General features: G+C 38.9%; 2 protein-coding genes and 1 long non-coding RNA gene across 3 annotated transcripts in view; 1 reads left to right on the top strand and 2 right to left on the bottom strand.

Annotated features, from left to right (window-relative positions):
• LOC105990137 (gastrokine-3-like) overlaps positions 1 to 14518 on the bottom strand; it is a 51165-nt gene extending 36647 nt beyond the window's left edge. The window contains exons 1-2 of the mRNA XM_013022462.1: positions 14515 to 14518; positions 12956 to 13038 (exon numbers count right to left, since the gene is read on the bottom strand). Of these exons, the coding sequence (XP_012877916.1) occupies positions 12956 to 13038; positions 14515 to 14518 (87 nt within the window). The remainder of the gene's footprint in view (positions 1 to 12955; positions 13039 to 14514) is intronic.
• A 771-nt stretch (positions 14519 to 15289) lies between these two features.
• Positions 15290 to 21294, top strand: Bmp10 (bone morphogenetic protein 10). The gene is made up of 2 exons (XM_013022483.1): positions 15290 to 15778; positions 20206 to 21294. Exons 1-2 carry the CDS (start codon positions 15445 to 15447, stop codon positions 21144 to 21146), a joined length of 1275 nt encoding a protein of 424 aa, XP_012877937.1. The 5' UTR covers positions 15290 to 15444; the 3' UTR covers positions 21147 to 21294.
• The window catches only part of LOC105990158, a 33748-nt gene continuing 25775 nt past the window's right edge, over positions 16878 to 24850 (bottom strand). Inside the window, exons 2-3 of the long non-coding RNA XR_001175289.1 lie at positions 18662 to 18812; positions 16878 to 17236 (exon numbers count right to left, since the gene is read on the bottom strand). This is a non-coding gene — a long non-coding RNA (uncharacterized LOC105990158). The remainder of the gene's footprint in view (positions 17237 to 18661; positions 18813 to 24850) is intronic.

Below are 24850 nucleotides of genomic sequence, written 5' to 3'. Positions count from 1 at the left end.
TACCACTTGAGCCACAGCACCACTTCTGGCTTTTTCTGCTTATGTGGTGCTGAGGAATCGAACCCAGGGCCTCATGCATGCAAGGCAAGCACTGTACCACTGTGCCATCTTCCCAGCCCCCCAATAAAAACATTTTTATAGCTCATATCTTCATTTAAGGTAAAGTCAGCTCTTCCACTTGTATCATTGGCAATGTTTTGTGTTCACTCACTCTGTCATAAATTCTCCCCACTAATTTTTAGTCTTTAGCAATTATTAGTAAAAATTAGGAAACAATTTAAATATTTTATAACACACTGGCTAAATAAATTTAATTACATGTAAATAAGCATGGTATTAAGCAGCAATTTAAATGAAATTGTTATAAGTGCACATTGACATAAAATATATTCAGGTTATATTGTTAGGCTTAAAAATGGCCTAGTAAACAGAGTCCATAGCATGGAAATGTAAGAAAGTCACACACTAAAGTACTTACAGAAGCTGTCTCTCTTCATGGTAGAATTAAAGGTTTATAAAACAAACTCTTTTTTTTTTCCCTTTCCTTTGTTGTTCTTCTTTTTTATTTTGTTGGTCCTGGGGCTTAAACTCTGGGCTTGGTTTCTATGTCTAAGCCTCTCTGTGCTCAAGACTAGCATTCTACCACTTGAGCCCTAGTACCACTTTTGGCTTTTTCTGTGTAGTTTATTGGAGATAAGAGTCTCACAGATTTTTCCTGCCTGGTCTGGCTTTGAACTGCAATTCTTAGATCTCAGCCTCCTGAGGAGCTAGGATTTACAGGTGTGAGCCACCAAGGCCTGGCTGTTCTTTCTCTCTCTTTTTTTTAATACCAGAGGGAGTTTATTATAAAGTTTCATTACACATAAAAGTTCAGGATTATGGACTTTACAATCTCATCCTGGTGAAGTACAAAACAACATGATTAAGGATCATCTATTTCAATACTTCTCAAAACAAATACTGACAAGTTTAAAAAAATACTGTTGATCCTAACACGGTATCAACAGGCATATGCTTTGATTTTGTCTATAAATGTTACCAGTAAGAAACCCTAACCCTAAACACATACATAGCTTTGCATTACTTCTATGAGCTTAATACCCTCCTCAAAAATCAGATTAAGATCTTGACAGAGTAGCTAACTTTCATTAATTTCATAAATTCATTGCCTAACTACATTTACTTTTCAAAAACATATTTTATAGTAACTAATATCTCAATCATAGTACAACTGCAGTCTAAAGCTAGTATGTATGTTTTAACAGAACATATATTCATTAAACCCTTAAAAATGGACATAATTGTGCTAGTTGGCTCTGATCATAAATTGATTTCATACTACAATATTAAGTGATAAGATCTGTTCTCAGAAAGACCTTAAGAACTAGTTGCCTGAGTATCTGTTTCACACCAACACAGTTTAGGTAACTAAGACTGTGAAGTGTTTATTGACATTTATTCCAAGTGAAAAAACTTACTGCTTTTGGATATTGTATGAGGGAACAGTGACTATCTTAATACTTGTCATGTGTTATAGTTTTATGAAAATTTCCTCTTTAGGCAGGAAATCCTTGTATTTGCAGGAGTTTGTCAGCCTGGGCAACATAGACCTTTTCTCAGAGTGTTGAGGTAGAGCACTTGCTTAGTGTATGCTACCCAGAAAACAAAAGAGTATATTTTTGGTTTGGTAGTCAGTTGTTTGTAGGAGTTGTATGTGACAGTCTTACAATGCTTTGATAGTCTTCCTGCTTGGTGTTCATTCACTATGCTGATGAGGAAGTACCAACCATCTTACATTCCTGAACTTTTAAGAGACGCCTTAGTTCTAACTGGAATTGGGACACAGTAGGATTTTTGGCTTGTTGTCCATGATTGCCTATGTTGATTTGCTTTTGTAGGCCCCAAATGGGCTTCTGTGGACCACCATTTCTAGGCTAATTAGGGAATGCCCTTCACCCCACACATCATGCATTGAGAGTGGGTAAATAGAGCTATAATCAGGCTATTCTTCTTAAAAGCTGAATTGAGGTGTGACTTGCATACCATGCAGCTTACCATTTAATTTAAAGGGTGTGATTTAATGTTCAGTATACTAATAGAGTTCTGTGGCCATCACCACAGTCAATATTAGAACGTTTCTATCAGCACTACAAGAACTCTCACATCATTTTAGCCATCACCCCTACCCCCAGCTTCTCCCACCCATTCCTTGCCAATCACTAGTCTGGTTTTGTCCATAGAGATGACTAAACATCTTGCTAATCTGTGTTTTAAATTCATGTTTATATTGATCCAAGTTTGTTTTTCAGTGATCATGAAAATAATCATGGCTTATTGTTTCTTCTGTAGCAGGTTAGGGACCAAACTTATAGCTATGTTTAGTGGTTTTAAAACCTGGGGGGGGCTGAGGTGATGGATTACAGCTGCCTTCAGCTTCTCATGTTGCGCTTATGTTCAACTGGAGAGCTCTGTAACTTCTCTTCATTTTATGTCTGTCTGTCTCTCTCCAATACAGTTGAAAACTTCCCATCAATGTTAGGCATTGCACAACCTTATTTTCTGATGTGAATCACTAGTTGGAAGGAAAAAAAGTTTTTGACAACAAATCTAGTTGCCATCCAGGTCAGCTCAGGCCATATTTGCTAGGTGTTGCCTTTTGAAATAATTGTGGCAGCTTGATCGTAGGTATCCCAAGTGGAATTCTATAACCAAAGGAAATGGAGTAGTTAAAAACTGCTTATTTCTTACATTTCAAATATTTTATACATATAAATTCATTATGCTACCATTTATTAACCATCCTCTATATAAAGAACCCTTAACTTCCCAAGCAATAAAGGAAAATCTTGGCTTAAGTATACTTCAAACTTGTAAGCCATGTTGCTTTTTTTTAAGCTTTCCTTATTTACACTCCCAAAGAGAGCAGTCTCCTTAACTCTTATGGTTACCAACATAAATCTATTAAGAGCAAAGAATAGATCAAGATGATTCACATGAAGTTACCAATATCAAGTGATTCCATGTATTAATAAAGGAAAAATGTTTTGTACTACATAATGATGAAAAGTGCATACAATGACTAGAATTGTGTTTAAAATATTTTATAGGTATTATCTAATGTAGTCTCACAACAATCCTATAAGATATGTAGTATTTGATGTTTACTTTTAAAGATAAGAAAAAGTTTCAGAATCATAGAGTCAGTAATCAGTTCAAGTACATATGGCAAATAAGTGGCCTTATTGTGACAAAAATCCATATGTTCTTAAATCTTGTATAATATAAAACCCTAAAGGGATCTGGAGAGAAATAATAACTACAGAGAATTTCTTATTCAAGTATCTAACGCACAGTGTAATGTGTTTAAAAAACATTAGAGAAAAACATGGGAAGAGAAGAAGATTAAGCCTAATAAAATAGCTGAATTATTAAATTCTTTCCACATCTTCCATTCTTATTCCTAAGGATACAGAACAATCACCATGTGCTACAACATTTCCCATTGCTTGCCCCACTATCTCTTCCTTTGTGTTTCCAACAGTTCTGGAAAGATGGAGGCTCCACTTCTCTCTTTCATCAGTTATCTCTGACCCAGATCAATGATCTTCAACCTACTAGACCAAGAACCTCAATTCTTGGGCTCTAACGGTTCTATCTTCAACCATCAGTTAGTAAAAAGCTAAGATATAAACTCATTAAAACTGAATAGTAATGAGAAATATCAGTAGAGAAGACATATGTAATATGTGCTAATTCTTCCCTGACTAATATAATCTAGTGTCTATAATTCAGGTCATCTTGGTATAGGATACCTCTTGATAAACCATTAACCACCACCAGCTTACACAATGCCAACATGTGAACCACTCGATTCCCGTCTGGTGATAACTACCCTTTCCCAAAGTTCATGCTATAAGAATTGCTTGTAAGATGGGTGTTGGCCACTCCTTTTGACGTTATCTTAAAATCCTGGCATCTATATCTGCTCTTTGGGCAAATGGAATGATACAATGAGTGTCCAAAGTCATGGGTACCTAAGGACACTGCTAAGTCATTCCAAAGTACTCTGGAAATGCATCATGAAGATGCCCATAAATGCTATCAGCCGCTGCCTGCCACATGAGTGAACAATTCTGTGAGAGGAGAGATACAGCGAGTGTGATGAGCATGTGCATGATGACTAAATTTAGTTTCCAATCTGACATCCTCATTTCTGCCTTTTCTGGAATCAGCCACTGTGCCCCCCCTACATAGTCCAATTCTGAAATGATCCCCATCCAAAGGTCTAAATGTCAACTGCTCTGAAATTCTGATGGTGAATGAATGTGTAACTTTCCAAACAGACACTCTGTGGAATCTTATCACCTCTCCCAGAAAGCAGCCAGGAGAGAACCATGGCCATATACTGAAGCAAGGCCTGGCTTCTGGCCTTGTAAAGCCACGTCTCAAATACAGGCACTACTGCTTCATCCCACAGATGCATTTCCATCGTGACCTGGAGTCCTTCAGCCTTTCCAGTGTTTGCGTCTCATTTCCTGGGGAGGTCAGACGTTGGAGTATTAAATGCAAATGGAAAAAACGGGCATTTCCAAGCCATTTTCGAGTACTGAGCTCTTCAAAGACCAGGTGTTGCATAGGCTCAAAAGAAAGGCAGGGAGGGTTCCCAAAGTCCCCCCACAAGAACCTTATTTCTAAGGCCTGAAGAAGTATTACTTCTAACTCCTGTCTTAAGTATGCTTTTTTGACTAGTCAAATACTACTTGGGGAAAACATCAAACTCAGCAACTTCAGGTGAATGACTATGCAGGCCCACATGTTTTTCTGATAAAGTCAAAACTAAAGGAGGGAAAAGGTTTAGGTCACCCACTCCCAGTGATAGTTACAAAACATGATCTAAACTTTGCTCCCCCCTACAGTGTCTTCTTCGCCTCTCAAGGCTTGCTTACTAGGAGACCTCACCACACTGTAACGAGACTGCAACCCATTCTGTTCCTCAGTCTTCACCTGTACACTCAGCTTTCCGTACTTAGCAGCTCAATGCATTTGCCATCCTTGCTGTGATTCTGTAGGTCCAGGGCATCTGACTACTGGCAGATGTAACAGTACTTGATTATTGCTGAATTCAAGGCACAATTGATTCTCACAATTGTAGAAATGGGGTTAGCCCTACTTGGGAAGTCTGATGAAGATTCTAGCAGGATTGTTTCCATTGTTGTTACTCTGAATTTCACAGGGGAAATTATGTTCTAGCCATATTTATAAATGTTTTATATGTCTTGACTCATACTACTCACAAAATCATTGTGAGTCACTAGTGTTGCTATTGAAACTGCCCCCCAGATTTCTCTCTTGGATTTCAGTTTCAGCGGATCATCATCATTATCACCGTCAGTAGCAGCAGTAGCAGCTGCACAACTTCCATCCCAACCTTTATACTTACTTATACCACAAGTTGTTTGTTTCCTACTTTCCAGAGGAAACTGAGGATATTAATTGTAAAGATTCTCTTCCTCACCTACTCTTTCAAATCTGTGTCACTCTCATCTCCCTGCAACTCAAAACAGATATAACAATCTTTTCCTGTACCTTCTCCCCCTCCAAGCTGTGTCTCTCTGCTATGTTCCCCCTCCTGAGTCAGCCCTCTTAGGTGTGGAGTGGTTTAATTGAACAACTTGGCTTTGTGTGGTTGAACTGGGCTGCTGTCACACTTTGATCTTACTCTTCTTGGATTTTTTTTTCCTTCTGGTCCTGGAGCTTGAACTCTGGGCCTGGGCTCTGTTCCTGAGCTCCTTTTGACTCAAAGATAGTGCTCTACCACTTGAGCCACAGTACCACATCCAGATTTTTCTGTGATTAACTGGAGATAAGATTCTCACAAACTTCGCTGCCCTGGGCTGGCTTTGAACTGTGATCCCCAGAGCTCAGCTTCCTGAGTAGCTAGGATTATCGGTATGAGCCATTAGCGTCTGGATCTTCCTGGACTTTTGAACAGCATCTTTATCTATACAATAGAGATGATAGCACCATGGTTACAGGGTTTGGGAAAAAAATTGATAAAATAATGACCATAAATCATAAACCTAAATGCCAGAGACATAGCAAAACCCGAATAAGCAATAGCTTTTAATTATGGTTCTTATGTTGGTGGTGAAAGTACTATGTGCCTTTCGTGCCAGCTTAATTCCACTGTGAAATACATAGTGCAGGTACTTAACAAGCATCTGTTTGAGTGGTGGTGATGAATGGTGAATTATTTGCCATGATAAGTTTGTGTCTGCCGGAGGCTCAAGATTTCTGGTTCCTCTCAGAGCTGTTTGGCATCACCACAAGTTTTAAAGAGGACCATTTATGTAGAGCAGGGCGCTATAGCCAAAATCACTTTGTTTCTGTTGGGAAATAAAATGATTCCAACTTAATGTAATCTTCTGGGGACACAGACTAGATCAGGCAGAGAAATGTATACTCTGGCTAGAAGCAGTTTTGAGGAAGAGAACCCAGGGTTAGCAGTTCTCTCAGTATCTCATTTCTTTAGATCCAACTTCAGTCTGTTAAAGAAGAAAGAGGATGCTAAGCACTAAGAAAACAGAGAATCCACAGATGTCTTTCTCAAAGGTCTTTGGTCTGGGAGAATGTGTCTTTTTAACTTGAGGGCATCTGCCCTCCCCCTCTCCCTCCTCTCATCAACAACTTAAATAATCTCAAAATACCATCCAAAAGAAAATGCATCCAGAGGGGGAAAAATCTCTAATCTTTTGGAAAGTGACATTATCAGTGAAGGAAAGTTGGGGGATGTGGCATGGGACAGTAGATAGATAGTGAGAAATAATTGGTGCAAGTACTTTTATGATTATCATGTACACATAGCTTTGAAGATGATTGTGATGTTTTAAGGAGGGGGTAACAATGAAATGCACTCATTGCCTTACTCATGTAACTTTAACCTTTCTGTACAGCATCTTTACAATAAAATAAAATTTTAAAAAAGAAAAAAAAGAATGTCCATCTCCTTAACTTAAATATAAATCAATTTGGCCACTTTAAGTTACTTTGCAGTGGTGTACCTTATGGAACCTAAAGGAAATGAATAGGTGATACACACCTACCTGTCTTTATTGCTTGAATGAGCACATGCTATATTCCAAGCTTCTTACAGGGTTGTAGGAATGTGTAAATGGAATATACCTCTGCCCTCAAGTTGTCTGTGTTATTGAGAAGACACACATTCTAACCTTATCTTGGGGAAGCTGATACAACTCAGAACTATGCCAACCACGCAACAGAGAATAACCCATTCTTGAGCCTGGAATAAATAGCTTTGGGGATGCAGATTTTATCATAAATTTGGCTATTTGTCTGTATTACTAAGTTTCCTTGGACATTTCATCTTAGCAAAGCCTATACTTGCTGTATAGAGGGATGGTAGAATCAAGGAGATTGCAGAAATTTAAAGGGAAATAAAATAATCCTCCAGTTTTCCTACAAGTCAACTATCCAGGCTCCAGATAGCTGTTTGTCTGGCTTTTTAATAGCCAGACAATATCTGTTGCTAATCCCTCACCAGAATTCATTTTAGGTGCTGCTATCAATACTGATTACACAAAACTCTTAGGAATAATTATCCATGCTGCTATGGTAGATCACTTATTAATAATTTTGGAGGCCATGTGAAAGATCAGATACATGGCTCTAGTCTCCTGGATATGTACACAATGTAAACTGTACACAGCAAGCTTAATTGAAGTCACTTAACTAAAATGTACTTTGTCATTGTCTTTCCTTTTTTTTTTTAGCATAGAGGAAATGTACAGAGGGGTTACAGTTACACAAATCAGGTAATAAGTATTTTTCCTTTTAAACAGTATCACCTCTTCCCTCATTTTCTTCCAGTTTTCTTATTCTCTGCTCCTTCCCATGCAAGCTGTATAGTTCATTTTCAAGATAGTGAAGCAATGAGTGTCACTGCTGCTTTAGTTCACCCTGTGTCCCATCATTTTTGTGTTCCCCCTTTTGCTCCTCCAAACAGATAAACATGTACAAAAGTACAGAAGTAAAAACAGCAACAAAAGGGAATCCAGTCACATATTTCTATTGCTCAAGGATTGCTTAAGCAGAATTATTGTCTTATGACATCACATGATTACAATGGAATTTGACTCTTGAATCTTGACCTTTTTCCATTGAAGGAAAGAAAGGAAAAAATGTCCTTGACAGTTCACTAAGGGTTTAAAGACAGTGGAACTAATTCGTAATGTTTAGGAATCAGAAGGCTGTTTCTGTGAATAGATTTGCCATTTCAACATTATTTATAAGTGATGGTTACCTAAAGCTTTAAGGTTTTTTCTTTTTGCTTTTGTTCTGTGGATGGCATTTCACGAAGATGAGTGAGCTACAGCAAGCTCTATTTTCATAATGATTGGTGCATCTGTCTGTCTCAACAGACAAGAAGCTCTTTTGGCATACACTTTTCTGAACTTGTTAAGAGAAAGTAGTCAGAAAAGTGGCTGCTCCTTGATAAGGAAGGTCTTATTTATTTCTGTCTCCTTTCTTCTCTCTTCCTGCAGTGTCCTGTGGCCAGCCATGGCTGACATCTGCTAGTCCTTTCAGCTTCGAAAGTGGTTGATGATTCTAAGTTACAAAGTTGCCTTCATGGGTTGTGAAGTGGGAAGCAAGGTCCAGCTGCAGTATTCTTCACAGTGATACTACCTTAGACTGTGGCCCCAGCATTCATAGAATCATTTGGCTGAGCTAACTCTTGAAAGCACATTACTTTTTTTGTCCATGATTTTTTAATGGACACTTTTCCAAGTTCATTACCATGAGTGTAGTTTCTCTTGGTATTATAGACAAGGTTGCATTAATGATTGCTCAAAGAAAGAATGTGTGCGATGTGTGCTGTTCTTTCCAAATGCATATTACTGAATTCTGAAAACAAAAGGGACCATTTTTTTCATACTAAAACAAAAAGAGGAGTTGGAGGAAGAAGAAAAAGGGAACTCGTGGTGCCTGTTCTTCTGACTTAAGAAATCTAAAGTCACCAGAGACTTCATTCAGCCTTCAGAAAAACTGTCAGCATTAGTCCCTACGGAGAAGCCCTGTTTGCCCAATACATGGTGTAACCATAAGATAGGCACAGGTTTATATCACATTCCATCTAGTGTTTCTGAGTCTAGCTTGATAGACTAAGCCTAGCAAAGGCTCTTTTGAGAATGAAGAGTGAGAAGTGGCAAATGTCACTTGAAGTTTCCTCAACCATGTGCTTGGGACAACTCAGGTAACCCTTTGAACTTCAGATACATTTGGAAAGTGGGGACATAAATGCTCATTTATACAATGAGGGGCTCAGGTAGTGAGTGCAAAGAGACTGGTATTAGTAAGAGTGAGTATAGGGCTTGGGTGGGCATGCTTGGAAAACTCAGCATTCTGGGAGTGTGTGCTTGCTGGCTTCTCTTGGAAATGAAGTCAAAACAACTTGAGATCTGCACATTTTCCCCAGCAAAATAATTGTGTTTGTTCACGTCTCTTGGTCGTTCGTCCTGGCTGCTTTCTAGATGAGTGTGCTGTGAGGCGTGGATGGCAGCTTATCTGGCTAAGAGTGAGGAATAAACCCTTAGCAGCCTCTGGTGTTAAAGGGCTTGACTTATCTCTGTGTGGTGGCACAGTGCCCTGGCTGGGTTTACGTCTTTGTCTTTTGCACTCTGTGTCATTGCTTAGCACAGCTGTCAAACACCTCTGGTGACTCTGAGAGCATGTTGATGGACAGTCTATTCCATTCCCAGGATATCCTAGGTCAGTGGGCATTCTCATTTTTAGCATGTCTGGTTCTGGAAGCACATTCACAAGAGATTCTCTTGGCTTTGGGAACAACAAATATATTTCTTAAAGTATAGATAATATAGGGGCTGGGCCATTTGTTAGGAAATGGAAAGATTTGGAAAAAATTATATTAAGTAAGCCAGACCCCAAAAACAAAGGTCCCATGATTTCCCTTATTTGCAATAACTAGTATACGTCTAGGATAAAAGCAGAAAAGGTCAAAAGCTATGTACATATGACCATATAAGATGATGTTAAGTGAAATGAACCCCAAGATAGGGGCACAAGAGATTTTATCTTTGTCCCTGTTTTTTTTTTTTCTTTTCTATGTCTTTCCCCCATGGTATAACCCCTGTTGTTACTATACATTCTTATAATTTGGGGAGGGGAAGGGAAATAACAAAATGTTGAAACAAGGATACAGGTTGACCCATTGTAACAGTGAGACATACAAGACACTGTTGAAAACAAAAAGAACTTTACAACTTGGGGGGGAGGAGTTGGGGAAGTGGGGAGGGAAGGGATGGTAGGAGAAAAACAAAGGAGTGGGTAACACTGCTCAATAGGAAATGTACTCATTACCTTACTCATGTAACTATAACCCGTCTGTATAGTATCTTTACAATAAAAATATTAAAAAATAAAAATTATATATAGGGGCTGGGAATATGGCTTAGTGATAGAGTGCTTGCCTTGCATGAATGAAGCCCTGAGTTCGATTCCTCAGTACCACATACACGGAAATAAAACAGAAGTAGAGCTGTGGCTCAAGTGGCAGAGTGCTAGCCTTGAACAAAAGGTCAGGGACAGCGCCCAGGCCCTGAGTTCAAGCTCCATGACTTTCTCTCTCTCTCTCTCACACACACACAGTACACATAATATTTCATAGCAAGTAAAACTTTCCTCATGCCAGGTGATAAGCATGTTGCTGGCAGGAAGGCGAATGTCACAAACTTTACTTAAAAGGAAATGGATAATTCATGATTCCAAGGAATTTTCTTTGTGGTTTTGAATACAGGGGCTCTCTCTTTCTAAGGTAGATGACCATTTCATTCTACCACTTGAGTCATACCTCCAGCTCTTTTTCCTTTAGTTAAGTTTTTCAGATACAGTCTTATGCCTTTTGCCTGGGTCCAACTTTGGACAGTAATCCTCCTAGCTAAGTAGTGGTTGGAGATACAGGAATGAACCATTGTGCCCAGATATGCCCTACCTAATTTTTAAATCTTTTGCCTTTATATACACATTTTATGATAATTTTTCAAGTTCTATTGCAAGTTTTGTTTTGGATTACAATGAAGCTTTATTGAATTTCTGCATGAACTCGGAAATTATTGACACCTTTACTATATTGATTTTTTTCTATTTATGAACTTAGGTAGGTCTGCTTTACTATCCTTCAGTATTTTTTTTAGCTCTTAGGTATTGTGATTTATTGGGATCAAATAGCTTAAAATAGAGTGTGGGAGCCAATCCAAATTATCTCTTTTGTCCACAGACTGTCTGCATGCACTGTTGCAAACCATAGGAATGAATGAGGGAGAAACACAAAAGACAGAACCTCCCAGGTCAACCACAGTTCCCAAAGCCAACCACGTAAGTGCTGACAGGGATGTATAATAACAAATACTCTTAGTAGAAATAACAGAGTCAGGAAATCCATTGGGAAAACACTGTAGCATTACCTACAGTTGCTATTCTTTTCTGACTACTAACAATTCTATTCCCATATTTATTCTTATTAAATATAATCCTTACTTGCACTGTCTTGTATAATAGTTACTAGTTACTTGAAGGTATACATTAAAATTAAATTGATATTTCAGCTCTTTAATGAACTCAGTCATACTAGTTATATTCTGCAATAAGAATTACATATGGTCTCTTAAGTATGAGAAAAGTTTGAGACAACTGTTCAATCCAACTAAGAACTCCTTTTTCTGCTGGATGCCAGTGGCTCACGCCTGTAATCCTACCTACTCAGGAGGTTGAGATCTGAGGATCACAGTTCAAAGACAGCCTGGGCAGGAAAGTCGATGAGACACTTATCTCCAATAAACCACTAGAAAATCGGGAGTGCCGCTGTGGCTCAAGTGGTAGAGTGCTAGCCTTGAGCTGAAGACTGCAGGAACAGAGCCCAAGCTCAGATTTCAAGCCCCACAACCGACAAAAATCAAAGCAAAAAACAAAAGAACTCCTTTTTTGCACATCTAACAGTGATTTTCTAGCTTAAACATTTAGTAACTGAGTTTATGACAATACGAACTAATTTCTTCTCCTTTTGGAAAGAACTGATGGTTTTAAAAGCTGCTCTTCATACTGAACTAAGGTAGACATCAGTCATTCTATTCAGTGGTAATAGTTATGCCATCTTGGACTAATCAGAGCATGTCCCAGTTTTCATGATACATACCTAGTGTTCACATGTGAAAATACTCATAATGTCCTTTCAAATACTTTTTTTTATCCACTACCTATACAAAAGCAGCTTTTTAGAGCTATTTTTGAAATTTGCTAAAAGGTAAATAATAAATGTGTTACATTGTATCTGGAATAATTTTCTAAAATTAAAATTATTAAAATGCTTTTACAATAAAGAAAATTTTAGTTCTTGAGCTGAACCTTTTTGGAAGGTGTTTACATGCAGCTCCTGTGACTGTAGCAGTGGCATTCCCATTACAACAGAAGCTTCCAGTTGGCTGCCCTTCATAGAGAATATCTTCAGAGAATATCTTTGGGATGTCCCCCCAAAGTCTCAATAATTTCTAAGTAGGCAGTAAAAATAATGTAATGTCCTGAAGTAAGATATAAGATGCAAGCACTTTCAACAACCTAGAGTTGTGTACAATGGCTTCTTGGCCTCTTGTCAATCAAGGAAACTTAAGATTTGTTCTTACCAAGCCTCAAAGAGAATAGCAGAGTTCCAAAGGATGTTGTCTAATGCTTTCAACCTTGTCTGGATAGGATCATAGATCCCTTTGAGAATCCAAGGAAGATCAATGTTAAATCCTTTAGTTAGGAAACTCATTTTTGAAAACTGGCCCTAAACTTGAAGAGCATTTTGCAGCAGGATTGAAAAGCAATGATCTAATTAGTGTTTTGTTCTCTCATGTGTGAGTTTCCTTAAGTTGCTACCACTTACCTTTACTGCATTTGGTTCAGCAACATAGTAATCTTCATTCAGTGACTTTGGATAAATAGTGACACCTTTCAAATGGGTCAGATCTAAAAGAATGAGCGCATCAGTAAAATAGTAGGATAGAAAATCAAGATGGGGAAAAGAATGAAAAGATACTTGGACATTGTAGCATCACATGGGAGTTATTAGGAAAAGCTTTCTAGAGAAAAGCATGGGAAAAAGAAAACCTGCAGTAAAACTCAGAAGGGGAAGGATGCTTGTTTCTCCTTCCTGCACAGACAAAGCTCAGCTTCTTGCTTCATCATCCCAGAACATGTGTGGCGTTAAGAACCTTGACCAAACACTTCAAGATATTGTAGGTGGTAAGATGTTGTTATAATCATTTTTTCTATTCTATCTTTCAATCAACCTAAAACTTAAAGATTTTGATGAAGTGACCCAAATATTTGTCTATAGTTTCTCTGACAAGTATAGGGATGTCAGTGACATCTCCATTACATTTTTCATTCAGTTCAAGAATGTGAAGTACTAGAACTCTGCAACACAAGATGCATGTCTCTCTTCCTGACCTTTGAAACCTTTGCACTGGGGGCTGTAAGTACCAGCACTTGCTCTCTCATCGTGTGGCAGCTCATGCACATGCCTGCCATTCAGAGTTTTGGAGTGTGCGTTGACATCTCTGCATATGAAGATAAACCGGTGCTTGTTCAGATCAGGACCTGATACAGGGGTCTTGCTGGCAAGTTGTCAGAAATCTCATATTAAAATGTACCACCCTTATATCACATAATGGCCTTACTACTCACGAATGGGCCTATTCAGGCTGTCATCTACATCTAGTCTACAATTGTCTTTTTACGATAGAAGCAAATTTTTTCATCAGAATAGACATTAGATCAGCACCTGCTACTAGTCAAATGCACAATGAACAAGCGGTTAAATGAAATATATTTCTGTAGCAACTCAAATTTTACATGTTAGGAGCAAAGAAACAGAAGGAGACTAGACTCCTAGGGGAGCCTGAAAAAAAATGTAACTGTAAGAACATTTCCCTTTGAAATTAGACAGTATCCCAGTGTAGCAAATATCCAGATGTAGTCCTGAGGACACAGCATCAAGCTGTCTGGGTGGGGAAGAGGCAGTGTACCAATCAAGACAGAAGAGGCATCAGTGTCACTGCTCTAGCAGTAAAGTCATCCTACACACTTGTTTCCTGGTCCCCATAATGGCACTATAGTTGTTACCGCCATCCACGAGGGTAGACAGAGTGATGAGACAATCTGTCTTCTCTAAATTAGACAATCGGTTCTACAAGATTTTCCCCAGGCTGAGGCATTTGGCCTTTGTCATAAGCCTAGTAGCATTGCTGATAGAGTCTTTTGATGAGCAATCTGATTTAGTTGTGAAGCTGAATTTGGCAGAGATTTGGGTCCTATAAATGAGTGAGTACATAGACAAAGGACCTGAGGTTTACAGCCAGCTGCAAAGTTCTACCTGCTTCCTTACTGTTCCTTCACAATGCAGTGCTGTTGTGCGATAAATTAGCCTTTTGACACTATTACCCATGCCCTTGTGCAAGGGAATAATTATTTACAAGCAGGACCACATTCTTGTCTTAAGAGTCAGTTCACCTGGGTTCAATCTGTTGTTCTATCACTTGTATGTAACTGAAACTTTATGGCCCAAATATCTGATGGGAATAAGAATAGAGTTATTAGAAGGACATTAGATTATATATGTAAAATATTCAAGAAGAAAGCATCTAATAAACTTTAGTAGCCATTATAATTAAGCACTTACTTTATTTTCAAAATGTCATGTTATCCTGATCAAATATGGAGGACAGAGGCTATTGGCTATGAATCTCACACTTGTCTTGGTTCTAAAAGTGTACGCATCAAAAAAATTATATCAATTCAATTACCAGAAAAAAATATTGGCTATTCAGGAGTATGTATTTGAGGATGTAAGCCCCATGACTGGAATTGGCATATATTACCACTAATGAATATTATATTTATTTCTGGGCATCTACTGTGTCCATGTATGACAATGAACCCCATAAAAGCAGCAGTTTGGCATTTTTGCCAAAAGGAAATGAATTAAAAGGAAGAGTAGCAGAAGCTTCACAAGGAGAAAAGTGCCCTATCTCTCAACCAGTGTCAGAATGTGGAAATGTTTACAAAATGCTCATTAAGAGAAAAAGGGATTGTGAGATAAAAACAAAATCTGGTGAACAAGTTTATACTAGGGAGATAAGAAAGGCTAGGCCCCTATAAGGGATTTTGTTATCCAATTACTGCAACCTGACTTGCTGGAGGGAGAGGAGGGGGTTTAGAGAGGAAGATGGCAGGGGGAGGGGGAAAGAGAGGAAGAGTTTCCAAACTTGTCTCCAGCGACACGAGACATTTACGCCCTGCAAGATAAAACTGCCACTTAGAGGCCAGGAGAGCTAAACCTTCCTGGGTTGGCCTGGAGGCCTGAGCAGAGCCATGGGTTCTCTGGTCCTGCAGCTGAGCGCTGCCTTATGCCTGGTGACTCACTCTGTTTCTGGTAGTCCCATCATAGGCCTTGATCAGTCACCCCTAGAAGAAGATATGCCCCTCTTTGAAGATGTCTTCTCAGAGCAAGATGGTGTTGACTTTAACACACTTCTACAGAGCATGAAGGATGAGTTTCTCAAGACATTGAACCTGTCTGACATTCCCATGCAGGATTCAGCCAAGGTTGACCCACCAGAATACATGTTGGAACTCTACAACAAATTCGCCACAGATAGGACCTCCGTTCCCTCTGCCAACATTATCAGGAGCTTCAAGAATGAAGGTAAGCTTGCATTTTCTTTGATAGTCTCTGGCTTGGATTTTTCTCATGAAACAATAAGCAAATTTATGCCTGAAGATAATAGGATGAATCCATCCCACAGACACAGAAACAATGAACATCTTGTTCTAAAATGATTCATATGGATGAAAGGCCTAAAAACATTCAATTAATTGAATCTTTACAAAGTGTTTAATCTGGAAATCAAAGAAAAATATTGGTCTGCTGTGATAGGTTTGCCATTTTCCAGTTAGGCCTAGGTTTTCATTTGGGATTTTAATTGACCGCAAAACCCACCAGCTTCTACTTAGAATTAAAATGGGAAAGAGAGGGAAGGGGCGGGGGGATGGGGGTGGGTGGGGGAAGTTAGAGATCTGTGTTTTTGGTTAGACACTGAGTTTCTAACTTGTGATTTTGTTTAAGAAATGTTCAGGGAGAATAGAAACTTACATTTTAGAAATTCCTCCAAAGGTTGTGTTATCCTTGATGCATCAGGGTAGATAGTCAGTTTTCAGGAAGCATAAACAACACAATCAATGATTCAGATGATTGTTTCTATGCCGTTATGAAGAGCATGGCATGAACTTTCGATTCAGTAACTAGACCTAACAAGCTAGTAAGTTAGACTTTCCTTTTTAATGTGGGACTAGTAGGAAAAAAATTTCTGGTATCTGTGGTAGAAGCTGTGGGTTCAAATAAACTATTTTAAAAATTATTTACCATTTATGCCTTAAGCAGGCATAAAAGAGGTTTGGACTAATATTGAAAGCAGAAAAACACTGGTAAAGAAACTGGTCAGGACTTGAGATTCTGAGAGCTGGCTGACTTGGGAAGTTTGGATAAACATTTGGTAAATATATGAGCCTCCATTATCCCCACCTGTAACATGGGAGCAACGATATGTACATAATACATTGACTAAATCATAAGAGAATACCAGTAAGAAGGAATTAGACTACTCAGTGCTAAAGAAACTTTAATGGCTATCATGTTGTTTAATATTCTAGGCAGTAGGTATCTTTGAATCCTCAAGACAATATTTTCTTTCAATTTTAATTTGATTTAATAAATGACCCATCAAAATTTCTATTCAGTAGTGCATTCCTAATGGGAAAGGCAAGCTAAGATTACAGATTTCTTTTGGAGGGAAGACTGAGTTGAATGTAAACTCCACCTGTGGGAAGCCTCCCTCATTCTGCTGAGCCTTCCATCCATAGCTCAGGTTTGAGCTATTCATGCTTGTTTCGTCTATGAAGGTCAGGGTGTGGAATTCACCAAGCTTGCTAGTACCGGAGATCTCTAGGTCAGGATCAGGCTTCCCTGGACCATGCAGCCCATGTACCTCTTCAAGTTGGTGGGAGGAAATGCGCAGCTCAAGGACATGTATCCTCTCACTAGGCTCACCCTGGCAGCTGCTGTTAACTTTCTTTTGACAGGTTGAGTCTGCTCAGTGCAGCTCCCCTAGGAGATAAAGACCAAAAAGCCTTCAAGCTTGTTATTCCATCTGAGGAAACAAGGGCCACATCCAAGGTGGGAAAAGCAGGCCTTCAATTCTTAGGTTTATTTCACCCTTCTGTTATCATCTGGGAAATCAGGTGTGTGTGTGTGTGTGTGTGTGTGTGTGTGTGTGTGTGTAGGATTTCTTCTGATACAAAATGAACATGCATTGTGGGATCATTGTAAGAATCATACAAGACATTTGAAAAGCATCTCATGTGTGGAATTTGTATAGACTGGGCACTGTCTGCCTTTGCAGACATCTATGCATTGAAAGTGTATGATTTGATCAGTTTTAATATGTATAAGATTCTACTGAAACCATCATCAGGCTCAAAATAGGGAATGTATTCATTTCTACCAAGTGCTTCCTTGCCTTTGTAACCTTTCTCCCACTGCAGTGAGCACTTTTCTCCTGGAGGGATTATCAGCCTCCTCTCCTTTATGGTGAGGGGAGAGGTGGGTAGGGTGCTGAGGCTTGAACTCAGGGCCTGGATCCTGAGCTTTTTTGTTCAAGGATAGTGTTGTAGCACTTTAGCCATTGCTCCACTTCTGGCTTTCTGGTGGTTATTTGGAGAGTGTCATGGCTTTCCCTGCCCAAACTGATTGAATTTCAACCCCTGGATCTCAGGCTCCTGAGTAGCTAGAATTATAGGTATGAGCCACCTGTGCCCAGTTACTCTCCCATTTTTGGTCTTCTCCAGTTCCTTATCCAAAGGTAGTGTGTCCTCTATTCTTTTTTTTAATAAGTTTTTTATTGTGAAAGTACTATACAGAGGAGAGATTACAGTTATATGAGCATGGTAGTGAGTACATTTCTTATCAAGCGCTGTTGTCTCCTTTGTTTTTCCCCTACCATCCCTTCCCTCCCATCTCCACAACTATATTCGCCCCCCACCCCCCACCTAAATTGTAAAGTTCGTTTTTCTATATAGCATCTTGTACATCTCATTGTTGCAATGCATCTCATTGTATCCCTGTTTAATAATGTGTTTTTTCCCTTCTGCTCCCCAAATTATACCAACATCAAATACAGTGAAAACAGGAGTTATACCATGGGGGAGGGACATACAAAGCAACAAAAAAAACCACCTGGTATCTTATAAATACATTAGAAGCAATAGCAAGAAGAAAAAAAAAAACACTTGTGTCTTTATCTTGGGGTTCATTTCGCTTAACATCATCTTATCTGACCTTTTCTGCTTGTCTCAGACATACACTAGTTATTGCAAATAAGGGAAACGATGGGACCTATGTTTCTTTGGGCCTGAATTACTTCACTTAATATAATTTTCTCCAAGTGTGTCCTCTATTCTTATGCTGAGTGGATAGTTCCCAAACTACTGCAGTTTTAACCCAAAATATTAATGACATTTCAAGGACATATACCTGAAAGGCAGAATCAGCAACTAATAAATAGCTTTGAAGGTCTGTCTCTGTTGGAGGTTTCAGGGTAGGTTCAGACACAGCAGGGAGTCTGAATCATGTTTTTGCAAAAGGTGAAGGTATTAATCTTCATAGATGGGTTTACAGCTTCATTCTGCTGGTCAACAAACATTAACTGAGTGCTTGAAATGTTCTCTGCATTGTAAAGTCTGAATGGGAGCTGTGCTTGTATCAAGAGGTTAAATAAGATGTGATTAATAGTTGATCAGGAGAACCAGGCCAATGAATTTAAATTTAGTCCATAGGTCAAAATTTCTTCCTCCAGTGTGCAAGATGATTTTTGTTGGTACTTAGAAGCAACTATAAAACATGCAAAATCATTACATTCCATATAACTTCACCACAGGGATAAGCCCTTAACTATTTTAAGAAATAGTAAGTATAAAATAGCCACTAAGGTTACCCAACTCTGGATTTTTCCTCATTTTGGAGAGACCATTTTGATACTTTCCTTTTATTTTTTTATTGTAACTTCAGAATTTTTATTCATTTTCTTATTTTTTATTAATAAGTTTTTTATTGTGAAAATACCATACAGAGGGGTTACAATTACATGAGCAAGGTAATGAGTACATTTCTTACCAAGCATTGTTGCCTCTTCCCCTTCCCATATTATACCAACACCAAATACAGTGAAAAGATCCAATACCCCTTCATGATGAAGGCTCTGAAAAAACTAGGGAACCATGGAACATTGCTCAATACAATAAATGCTGTATATGACAAACCTACAGCCAGCATTATACTTAATGGTGAAAAACTAAAGCCATTTCCTCTAAACTCAGAAATGAGACAAGTATGTCCACTCTCTCTACTTCTCTTCAATCTAGTATTAGAATGCCTAGCTACATCAATAAGACAAGATGCAAACATAAATGGGATCCAAATAGGGAAAGATGAAGTTTAACTCTCTCTCTTTGCAGATGACATGATCTTGTATTTAAAGAATCCCACGGACTCCATTCCCAAATTACTCAAGCTGATTCAAAAATTTGGCAAAGTAGCAGGGTATAAAATTAACCCTCAAAAATCAATTGCTTTTCTGTATGCCAACAATGAGAAAAGCACGGCTGAAATCAGGAAAGCAACTCCTTTTGTAATAGCCCCACAAAAAATAAAATTCCTTTTACTTTTGAACATTACTAGGTAGAAAAATAGAGGGATCATCTGCCAATCTCTATCCAGTTCTTCGGTAACATATTCAGTTAAGGCTGAACACTTTTTTTAAAAAAAATTCTAACCCTTTGGCATTCATTTTCGATGTTAGTTTTGCAATCATAATGCAGTTTAGTATTCTAATATCAATTCTTCATCATATTTTGGTGTCATAGAATGCTAACATTTTGTTTGTCTTCATTGGTCCTCTCTTCTCATCCACCGTCAAGCTACTTGCATGGATTAGCTCTCTTCCTACATAACTAGCCACCTGGATTTCTATGCCACATACTGGGAGTTTGATTTTTTTGTACATCTTTCTTTTATTTCAGATCTGTTTTCTCAACCAGTCAGTATTAATGGGCTCCGAAAATACCCTCTCCTCTTCAATGTGTCTATCCCTCACCATGAAGAGGTCATGATGGCAGAACTCAGGTTGTACACACTGGTGCAGAGAGATCGCCTGATGTATGATGGAGTGGAGCGAAAAATTACTATTTTTGAAGTGCTACCGAGTGAAGGGGACAACACAGATGAAAGAAGCATGCTGGTCTTAGTGTCAGGGGAGGTCTATGAACTCAACAGTGAGTGGGAGACATTTGATATCACAGATGCCGTCAGACGTTGGCAAAAGTTAGGCTCTTCCACTCATCAGCTGGAGGTCCACATTGAGAGCACTCAAGACCAACTTGAGGATGCTGGAAGAGGACAGCTGGAAATAGACACCAGTACTCAGAATAAGCATGACCCTTTGCTTGTTGTGTTTTCTGATGACCAAAGTAGTGACAAGGAGAGAAAGGAAGAAATGAATGAAATGATCACCCACGAGCAACTTCTGGAGATGGACAACTTGGATGTGGATGACTTTTCCAGAGAACCAGGAGAAGAGGCTCTGCTGCAGATGAGGTCAAACATCATCTATGATTCCACTGCTCGAATCAGAAGGAATGCCAAAGGAAACTACTGCAAGAAGACCCCGCTCTACATCGACTTCAAGGAGATTGGCTGGGACTCCTGGATCATTGCTCCTCCTGGATATGAAGCCTATGAATGCCGTGGTGTTTGTAATTATCCTCTAGCAGAGCATCTCACACCCACAAAGCATGCGATTATCCAGGCCTTAGTTCACCTCAAGAATTCCCAGAAAGCTTCCAAAGCTTGCTGTGTGCCCACAAAGCTGGAGCCCATCTCCATCCTCTATTTAGACAAAGGTGTTGTCACCTACAAGTTCAAATATGAAGGCATGGCAGTCTCTGAATGTGGCTGTAGATAGAAGAGGAATCCTATGACTTATTTAATAACTGTAAATGTGTATATTTTGTGTTTATTTAATAAGACTATTTAATGAGGGTGTACAGATAATAGAGGCTTCTTGCCTTTGGGAAATGGACAAGTGAGTTTGTTGCAGGAAGAACATATTTAGCTATCCAGTCTTCCAGTCTGTTTTTCTTAGGCTTGCATTTCCTGACAATGCTACATTTAACAGCAAATGGCAGGCCCACACTACTTATCTTTCACAACAATTTGAAAACAGCAACCCCTAAGCAAAAATATGCTATCTACACACACAAATTTGCGTATGTCTATATGTATGTGCATGAACTGATGAGCATCTTTTGGTTCAACAGAAGCAGGTTATACTCAAATACATGCATGGCTCACTGAAATGTGAATATATTAAAAGCTAATGCCATGTGTTCAGTCATCTCTGATGATTTAAGTCATGAAAATTTGCATTAGGAATTTAAGAGTTCTAGGATTACATTTGGGAATTTAAGAATTCTAACATTACGTTTCCCAAGTTCTCTGGACATTCCAGTGTAGTTTTTGTTATTTGAGTTTCTGCTATGGTTTAGAGCTGCAGGCCTGGTAAAGGAGGATGCATGCATGGGAGGGGTGGTCATAGAAACCAGTTTTGAAAAGGAAAGTGGTCCTAGAGGGCCAACAGCAATGAGCCCATGAGGGTTATGTATTGTAGAAAGCAGGGGACGGTGAGGAAAGGAAGCCAAAAGGGAACTCAGGATGAGCTCTGCCCCTCAGATAACCGAAAGCATTTTTTGGCTGCAAAGGACAGAAGTGAAGAGGGAGAAAGGAGGAAGGCTACAGATATATTTGTAAACTCATAAGCTGTTCTAAGGAAAGAATTCAATCTTTTGGAAAAAACAAAATAATCAAAGACCAAGAAGAGGAAAATCAGAAGGGGCCTGTTTGTTGAACTCATTATTCTTTAACATATTTTTCTTCACGTCATACTATGTCTTCCTTGCTGCTTTACTTTTGTTTTCATTCTTGCCCATGTCTGGGCTTCCTTACCCTCATGCTTCACATATTTCTCCATTTTCCTGGGACCCCTGCCTCCAAGCTGTGGGCTATCAGGGGAGCCCTAAAAGCATTTTCAATCAGGATAAAGAGGTACTAATCTGATATTTCTTTTACTTTCCCCAATGTGTAATTTGATTTTATTTTACTAAGATCCTTTATGATGGGGATTTCTCATGAAAAATACTTAAGTATAAGAAAAGGAGATCAGAGTCCAAAAAATACATTTTAAGTGCACGAATTAATGGAAAATTTTGCAAACCAATGACTTGAAAGTTAAGCTTGAATTTTGAAACTGAATTTGTCTCATGGTAAAAACACTACAGCAATTCCAATTTTCCAATGCTGTAAGTTTTCATTTGGAGTTGACCAAGGCTGAGGGTATAGGAAGTGTCCCTTACAGGAGCGGTCTACCAGGCCACTGAAGTTAGATGAACATTTTTTAAATTTAATTTTATTTTTTGTGAACATACTGTACAGAGGGGTTACAATTACATGGGCAGGATAATGCGTACATTTCTTATCAAGCATTGCAGCCTCCTCCTTTGTTTACCCTTCACATCCCTTCCCAGCCTCCCCCCAACCCCCCCCTCCAATCCTCCCCCCTCCTCCTCCCCCCCTCCCGCACCAACATTGTAAAGCTCGTTTTGGACATGACAACTTGTACTTCTCATTGTTGCAACAGGTCCACCTGTATCCTTAAACGACTTGTTTTTCCCCTTCTCCTCCACAAGTTATACTGACATCAAATATAGTGAAAGCAAGGGTTATACTGTGGGGGAGGGACATACAAAGCAACAAAGAGATACTCTTATAAATGCATTAGAAACAAATGCATGAAAGAAAAAAACATTAAAATACATATCTAAGGGTTCATTTAGATGAACATTGAGCGTGGCTGCAGTTTCAGTGCCCCCATTCAGGATCATGGCCTCTGTTGGAGGAACCAGAGCAGAACAGGCCTCAGTCCATCTGGGAATCTCCAGTCAGGCAATAGGAATGATTCTAGAATCAGGAATGTGTTTTCTAGGACATTGCCCCTCACTCCTGACTCCTGCTAAATGTTTTCTTATGAAATCTGTTCTCCTCCCATAAAAATAAAACCTGCTGGTTTATTGCATGAAACTCATAGGGTTATAAGCTTATGCTGCTCTAGAAAACAGAGGCAAGGAAAACTGTCTTGAACTGAATTTGAACCTCAGCTCTAAACATACACTGGTGCCCAGAAGGCGAGTCTTAGAGAATCCATTATCCTGGAAGAGTGATAGTTCAACCATCACCGGGAACACACGGGTGGTAATTGGAGATGGCCATGCAATTCCAAATCCTTCATTTCTAGGCTAGCCTTCATAGTCTATGATGAGGATGAGTACACACATGTACTATGTTTGCATCACTAGACATACTGGGAGCCCTCAGTAGAAGATGGTACATCCTTTATACTTCATGGTACACCCTATATATTCATAGATTCCACGGTACTTACCTTTTCCAAAGGACACTTCAATAGCCATACAGTAAAAATCTCAGCTAAACAGGATCATTTCTGGTAGCTCTTATTTATTTTATGTGTAATATATTTATAAGATAATGGTGTGCTGATAAATGCTTTATAGCCTTCAGTCCAATGTGGGGAAAAGCCCTGCTTTGTACGTTTGCACATGGTCCTACCAGGGCCCACTGCAAGGTACCAGTGTGATGCACATTTGGCTTGCAAACTTCCTGAACACCTAGCAGTGCTCTTGACATAGTGCTGATGCTGGAGGTGCCACCTGCCACCTGTGCCCCACCTGGTTCTACCAGGCTGCTGGAGAAACCTTGTCCTGCACATCTGTAATCACTCTGCTATCGAAGAGAGGTGGCCATCCTGATTGCCTGCAGTTAGGTTGTACATATTGCAGATGTTTTTCTATTCACCCTGCCCAGATATCAGCCTGCATTTCTGTGATGTTCTTCTTTAGAAATGGGTATAGAAAAATTACAGATTACTTATTGAAGTATTGCTAGCTGAATTATGATTTCATGCTTTCTTCTTATCACAAAACAAATGATACAAACCATAAACAGAAGCACGGTTTCAACAGCACACGTGCAACCCTTCTACTTCTCTGCCTCAACATGAAGCTAGTGAAGAGTTGGATCCTTAGGAAAGGAGAACTTCCTTATTATTTTTTGGTCATAGAGGTTTCACTCTGGTCCATACTTGTCTTTTCTTTCTTTATCGTTTAGCTGAATTATGGTCATTGTAGTTGATACAGCTAATGACTCCTGAGGCAAATTGTAGCAGAGGCAGCCCACAAGCAAAACCATCATGTAAAGGTTTTTAGGCTTCCTACTATTTATTGATTGACATATTTATTTTTGTAATATAGTGTAGAATATGAAATATTTTATTTTTATGTTTGTGAGTCACTTTTGGAGAGAATAGTCTTCTGTGCATTATGACTAGTACCCTTTCCCCAGAGTATGCCTCACTTGGAGTATTATGTGTCCTGAATTTTCATTTCTTTTTGCAACAAATTGTTCTGTTATTTCAAGGAGTTTTGCTATAACATTATGTATTTGTGTTTTATAAGCATGCTGTGAGCCCTTCTAGTAAATATTACAATTTTCACTGAAGTGTAGATGCTCTATAAAACACTTTATCAATAGGTGTCA

The sequence above is a fragment of the Dipodomys ordii genome, unplaced genomic scaffold (genome assembly GCF_000151885.1).
Source record: "Dipodomys ordii isolate 6190 unplaced genomic scaffold, Dord_2.0 Scaffold63, whole genome shotgun sequence".
NCBI lineage: Eukaryota > Metazoa > Chordata > Mammalia > Rodentia > Heteromyidae > Dipodomys > Dipodomys ordii.
This window is presented reverse-complemented; position numbering and strand designations above follow the sequence as displayed.